The sequence below is a fragment of the Mucor velutinosus genome, assembly GCF_035048745.1.
Source record: "Mucor velutinosus strain NIH1002 chromosome Unknown tig00001567, whole genome shotgun sequence".
NCBI lineage: Eukaryota > Fungi > Mucoromycota > Mucoromycetes > Mucorales > Mucoraceae > Mucor > Mucor velutinosus.
Genome location: NW_027041896.1, coordinates 892,616 through 909,025, shown reverse-complemented (window position 1 = coordinate 909,025; position 16,410 = coordinate 892,616). Strand labels below are relative to the sequence as shown.

At 43.9% G+C, this 16,410-nt stretch overlaps 4 protein-coding genes across 4 annotated transcripts; 1 reads left to right on the top strand and 3 right to left on the bottom strand.

The window, feature by feature from the left end:
* Positions 1 to 187: 187 nt before the first annotated feature.
* Positions 188 to 1,523, bottom strand: ATC70_012171 (uncharacterized protein; the record flags this gene model as incomplete). The annotated part of the gene is made up of 2 exons (XM_064831353.1): positions 188 to 855; positions 914 to 1,523. The coding sequence occupies 2 exons, from the start codon at positions 1,521 to 1,523 to the stop codon at positions 188 to 190; spliced, it is 1,278 nt and encodes a 425-aa protein (XP_064688221.1).
* A 3,216-nt stretch (positions 1,524 to 4,739) lies between these two features.
* Positions 4,740 to 9,296, bottom strand: ATC70_012170 (uncharacterized protein; the record flags this gene model as incomplete). Its single annotated transcript, XM_064831352.1, has 1 exon — positions 4,740 to 9,296. The coding sequence occupies one exon, from the start codon at positions 9,294 to 9,296 to the stop codon at positions 4,740 to 4,742; it is 4,557 nt and encodes a 1,518-aa protein (XP_064688220.1).
* A 563-nt stretch (positions 9,297 to 9,859) lies between these two features.
* Positions 9,860 to 14,422, bottom strand: ATC70_012169 (uncharacterized protein; the record flags this gene model as incomplete). Its single annotated transcript, XM_064831351.1, has 1 exon — positions 9,860 to 14,422. One exon carries the CDS (start codon positions 14,420 to 14,422, stop codon positions 9,860 to 9,862), a length of 4,563 nt encoding a protein of 1,520 aa, XP_064688219.1.
* Positions 14,423 to 15,215: 793 nt separating this feature from the next.
* RPL11_3 (60S ribosomal protein L11) lies at positions 15,216 to 16,208 on the top strand (the record flags this gene model as incomplete). The annotated part of the gene is made up of 1 exon (XM_064831350.1): positions 15,216 to 16,208. The coding sequence occupies one exon, from the start codon at positions 15,216 to 15,218 to the stop codon at positions 16,206 to 16,208; it is 993 nt and encodes a 330-aa protein (XP_064688218.1).
* Positions 16,209 to 16,410: the final 202 nt, after the last annotated feature.

Sequence of the window (16,410 nt, the reverse complement as noted above, 5' to 3'; positions counted from 1 at the left end):
AGGTTGAGGTTTCTCAAGAGCATTACAGGAAGACCTACTTTCAACTCCAAAACTGCTGGCGGCAGCCCTGAAGGCGAAAGGGTTTGCAAATACTCTGAGGGATAGGCTTGGGTCTCCGTGTTGGTCAGATCAGACTGAGCTGTGTCAGCAGAGTACAGAGTGACCTTTTCCCCAATCACGTTCTCCATCACCTTGCTGTTAATAGCATCAACGTTGACGTTCTTTGAACAGAGAATAGCTCTTCCTTGAAGAAATCACTATTTTGCAGAGGACACTGCAGAACATGCTGAGGATAGATATCTTCAATGAACTGATCAAGATCAGTCATCTGCCTCAAAAAAGAGGGCAAAGCAATGCTGCCAATCATGGATGGTTCATACGACATTTTTCCTATCCAATCTGCAAATTGCCTATCTGTGTCATTGGAGTTGGCAAGTCTCATATTCTCAGTCAGGCTCAGCTTTTGTAATTTGGGCCATAATCTTGACGATTTCAGTGAGGCATTGACGATTTCAGGACGGCCACCTTGCCTAACAACAGGTGGAATTTGAGCAAAATCACCGCCAAGAACAACAGGAATACCACCAAAGGTAACTTCATCACCACGACTACAAATATCACGAAGTGTTCGATCAAAAGCTTCAAAGCAATATCGATGCTGCATTGGCACTTCATCCCAAATTATCAATGATGTCTCTCGAATGAGATCAGCAAGATCATCGTTTTTCTTGATTGCACACACAGACTGCTCGTGGATGTTGAGTGGAATGGCAAAGCGAGAGTGCGACGTACGCCCACCAGGAAGTAGCAAAGCAGCAATGCCAGAGGAGGCAACACAGAGAACAATTTTCCTGGCTTCTATAAAAGTGACAAAGAGTATTGTAAATGAAGGTTTTGCCAGTGCCAGCTGGACCTTGCAAAAAGAAATGTGAGCTATTGGTGTTGCTGTTGATGGAGGAGGTGATGGTATCAAATACGTGCTTCTGGGTAGCGTTCATTTGAGCGTACTTTTGCTGGTACGAAAAGGCTTCTTGATCTTGGAGATATGACATTTCATTGAGTATCAATGAATTGCGCTGTATGCCAGTCATTCTGCTTATCAAGCCATTCCAGTTGAAGAGAGGCAAAGGCAAATTGAACTGACCTAGAGATCTGTCTTGTGCACCAAGAGATGTTTGCAACAGATATAAGCCGTAATCAAGACTTCGCGTTCCATGGTAAAATTCAGCGTCAGGTTGCACGCTGAGCAGCAGCGAATACCCTTTTTGCACGATTGCATGCTCAAGATCATCACAGAAACTTTCACAGAATTGATCCCAAATCTGAACAGGCGATACCAATGAGTTGAACATGAGCGCAGAGACAAACATTGAACGCATTGCGTAGCCAGAGGCAAAGGTAGCAGCTTCTTCAAAGGCTCTGGTCCATTCTCCATCATCTTCGATCAAATGCAGCATCATACAGGCCTCGCGAAAGGTGGCGTACTCGTGATTATTGACAGTTCTCAGATGAGAAAACGACATGGCTCCTCTGACAACTGTGAGCAGCAGACGCAGATAATACCTCTCGCCGGCAGCAGGATTGCAGTAATACATGCGCCCATTGACATTCTACTCGAAGACCTAGGCTTCCACTTTTTTGCATTCTGCTGCCAAGTCATATGTCAGGGAACTCTTGATAAAGCAACGGTCGAAAACCGGGTTTGCCGTGATTTGCATGGTTGTAATGAAAGTAAGCCATCAAAGTAGAGCGACTCTCTCTCAATACTTTGTCAATTTTCTCCTGTGGCCATTGGGGGATCAAAATAACAGGTGCTCGTTTTCAAGATGCACAGCAAGTGGAGTAACAGATGGGCTTTCCTCATGCATTGGGAATTCAAACAACCTCCATGCAGCTTCAACAGGACTAATATAACGGCCCCATTTAGATACTTGGCTACTTCGTTATCTGAGTTGTTGCTGTGGTAGTGGCATTCTGCTGTTTTCAGTGGCTGTGGTGGTGGCTGTCAGTTTTTTAGCGTTGTCTGATCAGAGCCTTGTTTAAAATATACTTGTTTGATGTACATTGATTGCCTGGACGCCTACCACATACTTCGACATTTACATGGGCATATGTATTTTTTTGACAATAAGGGTTGTATGGCACCCCCCACTCATTCGTCATGTGGAAATCGCGGTAGACACCCAACTTGTCCTTGACGCGCACCTGATGAGAACGACCATCTCTTCTTCTTCTATAAGTAGGATAACCATCAGCACTGTCACCGTTACTGGCTGGTAGTTTTGGGAAATTTCTTGAGCATACATCATTGCCAAAAGCATCTTGTACCATACACGGAGACTTTGAGTTTAGCTCGCCACATGGGCCATGCATCATATTGCGAGTGATGATTGCATGCAATTCAGGTTCTTCTTCAACATTTGGGATCTCAGCGCAAATGATCTGATCAATCCTCTCTGGCGTATCAAATCTATCTGTTTTGCATCCAAAAACAATAGCATATGAACCGTGAGGGAGACCACGCTTTTGATACTCAATAGTCCTTACAATGCTTTATAACGCCAAAGGACCTTTCTGTCTTTCAGTCTTTAAGCAGCTCTCGTGCTTAAGGTTGAATACTCGAGCAACCAAGTCGGGGCGATCAGCGGCCTGTTTGGCCCTGGCAACAATTCATCTTGGATTCTCCCTCCAGTTTGGGTTGGCAGTAAATGTGATGAATAACGTTGGCTTACCAAAGAATCTAGAGATAGCCATTGCATTTTGATATAGCTGCATCATGAATCGCGGTCCACCAGTGAAGCTACTGGGCAAGATGAACGTCTTTCCCACCTGTTCGAGGGTCTGAGTCAGCAGCAGAGGTAGCATCAGCAAAGTCCTTTATATACACATCAGCGTCGAAGATTCGTCTGATTGACTTTGATCCAGTTTCAGTTTTGTTTGCTCACAGATTGCCCAGGCATCAATCACATATTGTTGAAATAGACGTCTTGACAAAAAAATGATCTTGTGACTCGTTGTTTCTAACATGCAATCGAAATCTGTAGAACACGCCCTGGGTAAGTCGGCTATCTGACACTTGTTGTTGTTGTGTTGCTCTGCTGGTGTCTCATCTTCTTCGCTCTCAATAATCATGGCATCAGCAGTTTGCGCTGACGATTTGCAGTCTTTGGCCCCAATTCCACCCATATTCACCTCTAGGAAAAAGCAAGGCATAATGAAGAGGCATATATGCAGCATGCGTCTCATTGATACGCTTAAACTGGCCTTGAGCCCTGGCCGAGGTAATTGCTACGATATGTGATCAAAAATATCTCTGAAACTCCTGTCAGAACACTCGTTTGGAATGATGGCAGCAATCTTCGTTGACAGTTGGCAGATTTTGAGTGCGTCTGTCCTGGCCAACAACCAATTCCATTTGCATCTGAGGACTGAGCCTGATTGTGAGCATTCTCGCTAACACCATCTTGAGCTTGCCTCTCCTCTTCTTCTTTCAGGATTTCGTGAGCATGTTTGTAGATGCTTACAAATGGATTGCCACAAACTACAGGATCAGCAATCATTTCACTCAGTTGCTCAATGATCGTGTCGTCCAATCCTTGATTTCTGGGGTCTGCACAGCGAATCGCAGCGGCATACTCTGGGTCGTAAACGTACAGCTGGCTATACTTTGGCACATTGCTCAAATTTAGTGGTGCTTGCAAGTGATAGAGTTCCCATGAACACGAACCGGCGTGATGCCGCCTCTCATCTCATTCTCTCTATCCCTTTGGAGCTGCTCAGGCGTAGCATCGGTGCCAAATGATGTAAATGCGAACAAAGTGTTGTATTGTCGCATGTGCTGCAAAAAATGAGAGGATCGAGGATGGCTTCCGTTGATCAAGCTATTTAAAGGCTCGGGAGGCTCTGCAAAAGGGCAAGACAGCTCTACCTTTTTTGCAGCAAGCAATGAAAGCAGTTGTCGTTTACTCGCTGTTGAACAGCCCTCTCTGCGGCCCAATGCAAAGCTCCACATCCATCACATTGGTTGTCCATTCTGCCCAAATCTGAACGTTGTACTCTTCCAAGTTCTTGATACAAACGCTGCAGGTGCTCTTGGTGTTCTTCGATTCGCCAATCTTCTTTGCCTGGCGTAATTTCGCGCTCGTTCCTGAATTTGAGTACAAACAAAATAAACCATTGCGTCTCAGGGTTTTATTAGGCGTTAAAAGCCATTTTACTTACTCGACATGAATCACATTTCCGATAAGCATAGTCTACTGGAAGAGCAGCTCTACAGGTCGTGCAGTGTCTTGTTTGAATAGTAGGAGGCATATTATTACGTACGTATAATAACAAAAAGCAATGTATCAAATTTTTTTTTGGTGCCTTATATTCTTGGTGGAGGGGCTAAGCCCCCTCCCCCAAACCCCCTCCCCATTGCCGGCTTCGCCGGTGGTTATGCCCTCGTTTGTTCTGGCTTTTAATACTATTAAATTTTAAAAGGATATGATTGGCTTGTCTACTTTTTTTGAATGTTTTACAGTATATATATTAGACTAGCCGATCTATCTCGCTACGCTCGATGACGGCGTCGCCCTGCGGGCTCTGGCCGAAGACATTTCAAATCAGAGATAATAAAAATTTGGTATATCAAGTAGGTTTTAAACAATGATTATATTCGATTCGAAGATTTTAAAACAAAAAATAGACTTGAAACTTGATTGAGACGACAGGAGTTGGGAGTTACAGACCAACTTTTTTTATACAGCATTTATATTATATAATACTTCTGGGTAGACAACATTCTCTGTCCGAGTCGCATTTTCTGGCAGTAGAATTGTCATACCATTTGCAGATGTTGCTCTCGAGATGGCAACATAGAGTTGGCCATGTGTGAAAACAGGACTCCTGAGGTCTACAGCGACTTTTCTAAGGGATTGCCCCTGAGACTTGTTGATTGTCATCGCAAAAGACACTTTTACAGGGAACTGTTTCCTAGTCAAAATAAATGGTAATGTACCAGGCAATGTTGATAATGTAAAGCGAGGAATCAACTCTACTGCACCTGACCCTCCGAGGATTTTCACCTTGAGGACATACTGTCCAATTTGCTGAATGATCAGCCTTGTACCATTGCACAAACCTCTTTCAGGGTTGAGGTTTCTCAAGAGCATTACAGGAAGACCTACTTTCAACTCCAAAACTGCTGGCGGCAGCCCTGAAGGCGAAAGGGTTTGCAAATACTCTGAGGGATAGGCTTGGGTCTCCGTGTTGGTCAGATCAGACTGAGCTGTGTCAGCAGAGTACAGAGTGACCTTTTCCCCAATCACGTTCTCCATCACCTTGCTGTTAATAGCATCAACGTTGACGTTCTTTGAACAGAGAATAGCTCTTTCCTTGAAGAAATCACTATTTTGCAGAGGACACTGCAGAACATGCTGAGGATAGATATCTTCAATGAACTGATCAAGATCAGTCATCTGCCTCAAAAAAGAGGGCAAAGCAATGCTGCCAATCATGGATGGTTCATACGACATTTTTCCTATCCAATCTGCAAATTGCCTATCTGTGTCATTGGAGTTGGCAAGTCTCATATTCTCAGTCAGGCTCAGCTTTTGTAATTTGGGCCATAATCTTGACGATTTCAGTGAGGCATTGACGATTTCAGGACGGCCACCTTGCCTAACAACAGGTGGAATTTGAGCAAAATCACCGCCAAGAACAACAGGAATACCACCAAAGGTAACTTCATCACCACGACTACAAATATCACGAAGTGTTCGATCAAAAGCTTCAAAGCAATATCGATGCTGCATTGGCACTTCATCCCAAATTATCAATGATGTCTCTCGAATGAGATCAGCAAGATCATCGTTTTTCTTGATTGCACACACAGACTGCTCGTGGATGTTGAGTGGAATGGCAAAGCGAGAGTGCGACGTACGCCCACCAGGAAGTAGCAAAGCAGCAATGCCAGAGGAGGCAACACAGAGAACAATTTTTCCTTGGCTTCTATAAAAGTGACAAAGAGTATTGTAAATGAAGGTTTTGCCAGTGCCAGCTGGACCTTGCAAAAAGAAATGTGAGCTATTGGTGTTGCTGTTGATGGAGGAGGTGATGGTATCAAATACGTGCTTCTGGGTAGCGTTCATTTGAGCGTACTTTTGCTGGTACGAAAAGGCTTCTTGATCTTGGAGATATGACATTTCATTGAGTATCAATGAATTGCGCTGTATGCCAGTCATTCTGCTTATCAAGCCATTCCAGTTGAAGAGAGGCAAAGGCAAATTGAACTGACCTAGAGATCTGTCTTGTGCACCAAGAGATGTTTGCAACAGATATAAGCCGTAATCAAGACTTCGCGTTCCATGGTAAAATTCAGCGTCAGGTTGCACGCTGAGCAGCAGCGAATACCCTTTTTGCACGATTGCATGCTCAAGATCATCACAGAAACTTTCACAGAATTGATCCCAAATCTGAACAGGCGATACCAATGAGTTGAACATGAGCGCAGAGACAAACATTGAACGCATTGCGTAGCCAGAGGCAAAGGTAGCAGCTTCTTCAAAGGCTCTGGTCCATTCTCCATCATCTTCGATCAAATGCAGCATCATACAGGCCTCGCGAAAGGTGGCGTACTCGTGATTATTGACAGTTCTCAGATGAGAAAACGACATGGCTCCTCTGACAACTGTGAGCAGCAGACGCAGATAATACCTCTCGCCGGCAGCAGGATTGCAGTAATACATGCGCCCAATTGACATTCTACTCGAAGACCTAGGCTTCCACTTTTTTGCATTCTGCTGCCAAGTCATATGTTCAGGGAACTCTTGATAAAGCAACGGTCGAAAACCGGGTTTGCCGTGATTTGCATGGTTGTAATGAAAGTAAGCCATCAAAGTAGAGCGACTCTCTCTCAATACTTTGTCAATTTTCTCCTGTGGCCATTGGGGATCAAAATAAACAGGTTGCTCGTTTTCAAGATGCACAGCAAGTGGAGTAACAGATGGGCTTTCCTCATGCATTGGGAATTCAAACAACCTCCATGCAGCTTCAACAGGACTAATATAACGGCCATTTAGATACTTGGCTACTTCGTTATTCTGAGTTGTTGCTGTGGTAGTGGCATTTGCTGTTTCAGTGGCTGTGGTGGTGGCTGTAGTTTTGAGCGTTGTCTGATCAGAGCCTTTGTAAATATACTTGTTGATGTACTTGATTGCCTGGACGCTACCACATACTTCGACATTTACATGGGCATTGTATTTTTTTGACAAATAAGGGTTGTATGGCACCACCCACTCATTCGTCATGTGGAAATCGCGGTAGACACCCAACTTGTCCTTGACGCGCACCTGATGAGAACGACCATCTCTTCTTCTTCTATAAGTAGGATAACCATCAGCACTGGTCACCGTTACTGGCTGGTAGTTTTTGGGAAATTTCTTTGAGCATACATCATTGCCAAAAGCATCTTGTACCATACACGGAGACTTTGAGTTTAGCTCGCCACATGGGCCATGCATCATATTGCGAGTGATGATTGCATGCAATTCAGGTTCTTCTTCAACATTTGGGATCTCAGCGCAAATGATCTGATCAATCCTCTCTGGCGTATCAAATCTATCTGTTTCTGCATCCAAAAACAATAGCATATGACCGTGAGGGAGACCACGCTTTTGATACTCAATAGTCCTTACAATGCCTTTATAACAGCCAAAGACCTTTCTGTCTTTCAAGTCTTTAAGCAGCTCTCGGTGCTTAAGGTTGAATACTCGAGCAACCAAGTCGGGGCGATCAGCGGCTGTTTGGCCTGGCAACAATTCATCTTGGATCTCCCTCCAGTTTGGGTTGGCAGTAAATGTGATGAATAACGTTGGCTTACCAAAGAATCTAGAGATAGCCATTGCATTTTGATATAGCTGCATCATGAATCGCGGTCCACCAGTGAAGCTACTGGGCAAGATGAACGTCTTTCCCACCTGTTCGAGGTCTGAGTCAGCAGCAGAGGTAGCATCAGCAAGTCCTTTATACACATCAGCGCGAAGATTCGTCTGATTGACTTTGATCCAGTTCAGTTTTGTTTGCTCACAGATTGCCCAGGCATCAATCACATATTGTTGAAATAGACGTCTTGACAAAAAAATGATCTTTGACTCGTTGTTTCTAACATGCAATCGAAATCTGTAGAACACGCCCTGGGTAAGTCGGCTATCTGACACTTGTTGTTGTTGTTGTTGCTCTGCTGGTGTCTCATCTTCTTCGCTCTCAATAATCATGGCATCAGCAGTTTGCGCTGACGATTGCAGTCTTTGGCCCCAATTCCACCCATATTCACCTCTAGGAAAAAGCAAAGCATAATGAAGAGGCATATATGCAGCATGCGTCTCATTGATACGCTTAAACTGGCCTTGAGCCCTGGCCGAGGAATTGCTACGATATGTGATCAAAATATCTCTGAAACTCCTGTCAGAACACTCGTTTGGAATGATGGCAGCAATCTCGTTGACAGTTGGCAGATTTTGAGTGCGTCTGTCCTGGCCAACAACCAATTCCATTTGCATCTGAGGACTGAGCCTGATGTGAGCATTCTCGCTAACACCATCTTGAGCTTGCCTCTCCTCTTCTTCTTTCAGGATTTCGTGAGCATGTTTGTAGATGCTTACAAATGGATTGCCACAAACTACAGGATCAGCAATCATTTCACTCAGTTGCTCAATGATCGTGTCGTCCAATCCTTGATTTCTGGGGTCTGCACAGCGAATCGCAGCGGCATACTCTGGGTCGTAAACGTACAGCTGGCTATACTTTGGCACATTGCTCAAATTTAGTGGTGCTTGCAAGTGATAGAGTTCCCCATGAACACGAACCGGCGTGATGCCGCCTCTCATCTCATTCTCTCTATCCCTTTGGAGCTGCTCAGGCGTAGCATCGGTGCCAAATGATGTAAATGCGAACAAAGTGTTGTATTGTCGCATGTGCTGCAAAAAATGAGAGGATCGAGGATGGCTTCCGTTGATCAAGCTATTTAAAGGCTCGGGAGGCTCTTGCAAAAGGGGCAAGACAGCTCTACCTTTTTTGCAGCAAGCATGAAAGCAGTTGTCGTTTACTCGCTGTTGAACAGCCCTCTCTGCGGCCCAATGCAAAGCTCCACATCCATCACATTGGTTGTCCATTCTGCCCAAATCTGAACGTTGTACTCTTCCAAGTTCTGATACAAACGCTGCAGGTGCTCTTGGTGTTCTTCGATTCGCCAATCTTCTTTGCCTGGCGTAATTTCGCGCTCGTTCCTGAATTTGAGTACAAACAAAATAAACCATTGCGTCTCAGGGTTTTATTAGGCGTTAAAAGCCATTTTACTTACTCGACATGAATCACATTTCCGATAAGCATAGTCTACTGGAAGAGCAGCTCTACAGGTCGTGCAGTGTCTTGTTTGAATAGTAGGAGGCATATTATTACGTACGTATAATAACAAAAAGCAATGTATCAAATTTTTTTTTTGGTGCCTTATATTCTTGGTGGAGGGGCTAAGCCCCCTCCCCCAAACCCCCTCCCCATTGCCGGCTTCGCCGGTGGTTATGCCCTCGTTTGTTCTGGCTTTTAATACTATTAAATTTTAAAAGGATATGATTGGCTTGTCTACTTTTTTTGAATGTTTTACAGTATATATATTAGACTAGCCGATCTATCTCGCTACGCTCGATGACGGCGTCGCCCTGCGGGCTCTGGCCGAAGACATTTCAAATCAGAGATAATAAAAATTTGGTATATCAAGTAGGTTTTAAACAATGATTATATTCGATTCGAAGATTTTAAAACAAAAAATAGACTTGAAACTTGATTGAGACGACAGGAGTTGGGAGTTACAGACCAACTTTTTTTATACAGCATTTATATTATATAATACTTCTGGGTAGACAACATTCTCTGTCCGAGTCGCATTTTCTGGCAGTAGAATTGTCATACCATTTGCAGATGTTGCTCTCGAGATGGCAACATAGAGTTGGCCATGTGTGAAAACAGGACTCCTGAGGTCTACAGCGACTTTTCTAAGGGATTGCCCCTGAGACTTGTTGATTGTCATCGCAAAAGACACTTTTACAGGGAACTGTTTCCTAGTCAAAATAAATGGTAATGTACCAGGCAATGTTGATAATGTAAAGCGAGGAATCAACTCTACTGCACCTGACCCTCCGAGGATTTTCACCTTGAGGACATACTGTCCAATTTGCTGAATGATCAGCCTTGTACCATTGCACAAACCTCTTTCAGGGTTGAGGTTTCTCAAGAGCATTACAGGAAGACCTACTTTCAACTCCAAAACTGCTGGCGGCAGCCCTGAAGGCGAAAGGGTTTGCAAATACTCTGAGGGATAGGCTTGGGTCTCCGTGTTGGTCAGATCAGACTGAGCTGTGTCAGCAGAGTACAGAGTGACCTTTTCCCCAATCACGTTCTCCATCACCTTGCTGTTAATAGCATCAACGTTGACGTTCTTTGAACAGAGAATAGCTCTTTCCTTGAAGAAATCACTATTTTGCAGAGGACACTGCAGAACATGCTGAGGATAGATATCTTCAATGAACTGATCAAGATCAGTCATCTGCCTCAAAAAAGAGGGCAAAGCAATGCTGCCAATCATGGATGGTTCATACGACATTTTTCCTATCCAATCTGCAAATTGCCTATCTGTGTCATTGGAGTTGGCAAGTCTCATATTCTCAGTCAGGCTCAGCTTTTGTAATTTGGGCCATAATCTTGACGATTTCAGTGAGGCATTGACGATTTCAGGACGGCCACCTTGCCTAACAACAGGTGGAATTTGAGCAAAATCACCGCCAAGAACAACAGGAATACCACCAAAGGTAACTTCATCACCACGACTACAAATATCACGAAGTGTTCGATCAAAAGCTTCAAAGCAATATCGATGCTGCATTGGCACTTCATCCCAAATTATCAATGATGTCTCTCGAATGAGATCAGCAAGATCATCGTTTTTCTTGATTGCACACACAGACTGCTCGTGGATGTTGAGTGGAATGGCAAAGCGAGAGTGCGACGTACGCCCACCAGGAAGTAGCAAAGCAGCAATGCCAGAGGAGGCAACACAGAGAACAATTTTTCCTTGGCTTCTATAAAAGTGACAAAGAGTATTGTAAATGAAGGTTTTGCCAGTGCCAGCTGGACCTTGCAAAAAGAAATGTGAGCTATTGGTGTTGCTGTTGATGGAGGAGGTGATGGTATCAAATACGTGCTTCTGGGTAGCGTTCATTTGAGCGTACTTTTGCTGGTACGAAAAGGCTTCTTGATCTTGGAGATATGACATTTCATTGAGTATCAATGAATTGCGCTGTATGCCAGTCATTCTGCTTATCAAGCCATTCCAGTTGAAGAGAGGCAAAGGCAAATTGAACTGACCTAGAGATCTGTCTTGTGCACCAAGAGATGTTTGCAACAGATATAAGCCGTAATCAAGACTTCGCGTTCCATGGTAAAATTCAGCGTCAGGTTGCACGCTGAGCAGCAGCGAATACCCTTTTTGCACGATTGCATGCTCAAGATCATCACAGAAACTTTCACAGAATTGATCCCAAATCTGAACAGGCGATACCAATGAGTTGAACATGAGCGCAGAGACAAACATTGAACGCATTGCGTAGCCAGAGGCAAAGGTAGCAGCTTCTTCAAAGGCTCTGGTCCATTCTCCATCATCTTCGATCAAATGCAGCATCATACAGGCCTCGCGAAAGGTGGCGTACTCGTGATTATTGACAGTTCTCAGATGAGAAAACGACATGGCTCCTCTGACAACTGTGAGCAGCAGACGCAGATAATACCTCTCGCCGGCAGCAGGATTGCAGTAATACATGCGCCCAATTGACATTCTACTCGAAGACCTAGGCTTCCACTTTTTTGCATTCTGCTGCCAAGTCATATGTTCAGGGAACTCTTGATAAAGCAACGGTCGAAAACCGGGTTTGCCGTGATTTGCATGGTTGTAATGAAAGTAAGCCATCAAAGTAGAGCGACTCTCTCTCAATACTTTGTCAATTTTCTCCTGTGGCCATTGGGGATCAAAATAAACAGGTTGCTCGTTTTCAAGATGCACAGCAAGTGGAGTAACAGATGGGCTTTCCTCATGCATTGGGAATTCAAACAACCTCCATGCAGCTTCAACAGGACTAATATAACGGCCATTTAGATACTTGGCCACTTCGTTATTCTGAGTTGTTGCTGTGGTAGTGGCATTTGCTGTTTCAGTGGCTGTGGTGGTGGTTGTAGTTTTGAGCGTTGTCTGATCAGAGCCTTTGTAAATATACTTGTTGATGTACTTAATTGCCTGGACGCTACCACATACTTCGACATTTACATGGGCATTGTATTTTTTTGACAAATAAGGGTTGTATGGCACCACCCACTCATTCGTCATGTGGAAATCGCGGTAGACACCCAACTTGTCCTTGACGCGCACCTGATGAGAACGACCATCTCTTCTTCTTCTATAAGTAGGATAACCATCAGCACTGGTCACCGTTACTGTCTGGTAGTTTTTGGGAAATTTTTTTGAGCATACATCATTGCCAAAAGCATCTTGTACCATACACGGAGACTTTGAGTTTAGCTCGCCACATGGGCCATGCATCATATTGCGAGTGATGATTGCATGCAATTCAGGTTCTTCTTCAACATTTGGGATCTCAGCGCAAATGATCTGATCAATCCTCTCTGGCGTATCAAATCTATCTGTTTCTGCATCCAAAAACAATAGCATATGACCGTGAGGGAGACCACGCTTTTGATACTCAATAGTCCTTACAATGCCTTTATAACAGCCAAAGACCTTTCTGTCTTTCAAGTCTTTAAGCAGCTCTCGGTGCTTAAGGTTGAATACTCGAGCAACCAAGTCGGGGCGATCAGCGGCTGTTTGGCCTGGCAACAATTCATCTTGGATCTCCCTCCAGTTTGGGTTGGCAGTAAATGTGATGAATAACGTTGGCTTACCAAAGAATCTAGAGATAGCCATTGCATTTTGATATAGCTGCATCATGAATCGCGGTCCACCAGTGAAGCTACTGGGCAAGATGAACGTCTTTCCCACCTGTTCGAGGTCTGAGTCAGCAGCAGAGGTAGCATCAGCAAGTCCTTTATACACATCAGCGCGAAGATTCGTCTGATTGACTTTGATCCAGTTCAGTTTTGTTTGCTCACAGATTGCCCAGGCATCAATCACATATTGTTGAAATAGACGTCTTGACAAAAAAATGATCTTTGACTCGTTGTTTCTAACATGCAATCGAAATCTGTAGAACACGCCTTGGGTAAGTCGGCTATCTGACACTTGTGGTTGTTGTTGTTGTTGTTGCTCTGCTGGTGTCTCATCTTCTTCGCTCTCAATAATCATGGCATCAGCAGTTTGCGCTGACGATTGCAGTCTTTGGCCCCAATTCCACCCATATTCACCTCTAGGAAAAAGCAAAGCATAATGAAGAGGCATATATGCAGCATGCGTCTCATTGATACGCTTAAACTGGCCTTGAGCCCTGGCCGAGGAATTGCTACGATATGTGATCAAAATATCTCTGAAACTCCTGTCAGAACACTCGTTTGGAATGATGGCAGCAATCTCGTTGACAGTTGGCAGATTTTGAGTGCGTCTGTCCTGGCCAACAACCAATTCCATTTGCATCTGAGGACTGAGCCTGATGTGAGCATTCTCGCTAACACCATCTTGAGCTTGCCTCTCCTCTTCTTCTTTCAGGATTTCGTGAGCATGTTTGTAGATGCTTACAAATGGATTGCCACAAACTACAGGATCAGCAATCATTTCACTCAGTTGCTCAATGATCGTGTCGTCCAATCCTTGATTTCTGGGGTCTGCACAGCGAATCGCAGCGGCATACTCTGGGTCGTAAACGTACAGCTGGCTATACTTTGGCACATTGCTCAAATTTAGTGGTGCTTGCAAGTGATAGAGTTCCCCATGAACACGAACCGGCGTGATGCCGCCTCTCATCTCATTCTCTCTATCCCTTTGGAGCTGCTCAGGCGTAGCATCGGTGCCAAATGATGTAAATGCGAACAAAGTGTTGTATTGTCGCATGTGCTGCAAAAAATGAGAGGATCGAGGATGGCTTCCGTTGATCAAGCTATTTAAAGGCTCGGGAGGCTCTTGCAAAAGGGGCAAGACAGCTCTACCTTTTTTGCAGCAAGCATGAAAGCAGTTGTCGTTTACTCGCTGTTGAACAGCCCTCTCTGCGGCCCAATGCAAAGCTCCACATCCATCACATTGGTTGTCCATTCTGCCCAAATCTGAACGTTGTACTCTTCCAAGTTCTGATACAAACGCTGCAGGTGCTCTTGGTGTTCTTCGATTCGCCAATCTTCTTTGCCTGGCGTAATTTCGCGCTCGTTCCTGAATTTGAGTACAAACAAAATAAACCATTGCGTCTCAGGGTTTTATTAGGCGTTAAAAGCCATTTTACTTACTCGACATGAATCACATTTCCGATAAGCATAGTCTACTGGAAGAGCAGCTCTACAGGTCGTGCAGTGTCTTGTTTGAATAGTAGGAGGCATATTATTACGTACGTATAATAACAAAAAGCAATGTATCAAATTTTTTTTTTGGTGCCTTATATTCTTGGTGGAGGGGCTAAGCCCCCTCCCCCAAACCCCCTCCCCATTGCCGGCTTCGCCGGTGGTTATGCCCTCGTTTGTTCTGGCTTTTAATACTATTAAATTTTAAAAGGATATGATTGGCTTGTCTATTTTTTTTTCATAGTTTTCCAGTATATATATTTTAGATAGATCTTTTTGGGTTATTATTCTAACCATCTGCTTTTGTCTTTTGACCATCGATGCCTCCTCTTTTTTAACCAGCGCCATGTCTCTTTCTCTCTTTCTAAATAGCCTCCCCTCGTAAAAAGCCAAAAGAGTAAATCAATGGTTGATGCAGGATGAAAAATCATGTCGTCGAAATAAGAATTGCGTCGCAAAATTTGATTTGGAAAATTCCCTTTAATTTAACCATACCAAGGAAGGGTTCCATAAACAAAGAGCAAATCCTTGGTAAAAATAGAGACGAATGACCATGACAAACAGTTCTTCATTGGGCCGTGCTTATTTATAAGGGGAGAAATGAGAAGAGCCAAAGGACTATAAATACAAACTCGTATTCTCTCTTTCTCTTCTTTTTCATACAATCCTATCAACTTATTACCTTTTAAAAGCTCATAATGCAATCTTCAGTTACATCAACAGCTAGAAACAATCGTGTACTATCCACATCTAGCAACAGTAGCAATAGTAGCACACACAGCAATCCTGGAAAGCTCATGTCAATTTCATCCATCATTGCTGCTTCTCCTCCCATGTATGCGTCCTCCTCATCCACAACTCATAAGCTATACCACAAGGAAGCCATGGAGCGTAGAGCATCTGCACCAAGTCATCCTTACAATCACCCTCAAAGATACCCTTCCGCTTTCTTTCGTTCGCCACCCACTTCGCCTGAAGACAAATTATTCGAATCCTCTGTCCCTTCATCACCCCCTTCTTCTGTTTCATCTTTATCGTCGCCGAAGCGATCCTCTTATCACCAGCACCAGCAACAACAGCAACAACAGCAAAACCAGTATAAACTGCAGCATGAACAGCAGCAAAGACGTATCAGTAAGCTCATGCTAGACGATGACGAAGATGATGATTTAATGGACGATCAAGACCCATCTCAACCACCATTGACACTGCAAGAGCGTAGGTTGAGAAACAAAGCAGCATCAGCTAAATATCGTCAAAAGAAGAATCAGCAGCAAAACGAAATGAGATTAATGATTGGCCGTTTATCAGAGCAAAATGCAGTGCTGGAACGTCAATTGCAAGAAGTTCGACATGAAAACGAACGACTAAAAGCAACCACTGATAGATTAAGGGGTAAAATGGTTGCCAAAAAGATGCTCAAAAAATGGATTGGCAGACAATCTTCTACTGCTGCCGCCGCCGCTGCTGCTGCTGCTGCTGCTGGTGGAAACGCCAATCATGCCTCCTCTGATGTCCCTAAACATCACCACCATCATTATTCAAGTGACAATAATGGCAATTTCAACTACTCTGCATTATCCCTTAGTAGTAATAATAGCGAGCATGATGACGGTATCAATGCAGTCGTTGCCACAATTTCTAGTGATCATGATGAAGATGATGAGCTTGAGAGCATGAGTTCAGAGTAGAAAAAAGAAACCCCTATATATTATATACATTTAAGCATTTCAAACACACATGTACACTACTCCCCCCCACTATTACTACTACAATTTACTACCTCTCTTTCACTCTTTTTTCTTTTTTAAAACAATCATTATATACACATCCATTCTACATATACACACCAGAGTGATAATGCCAACTCAATTATATATACATAAAAAAGGT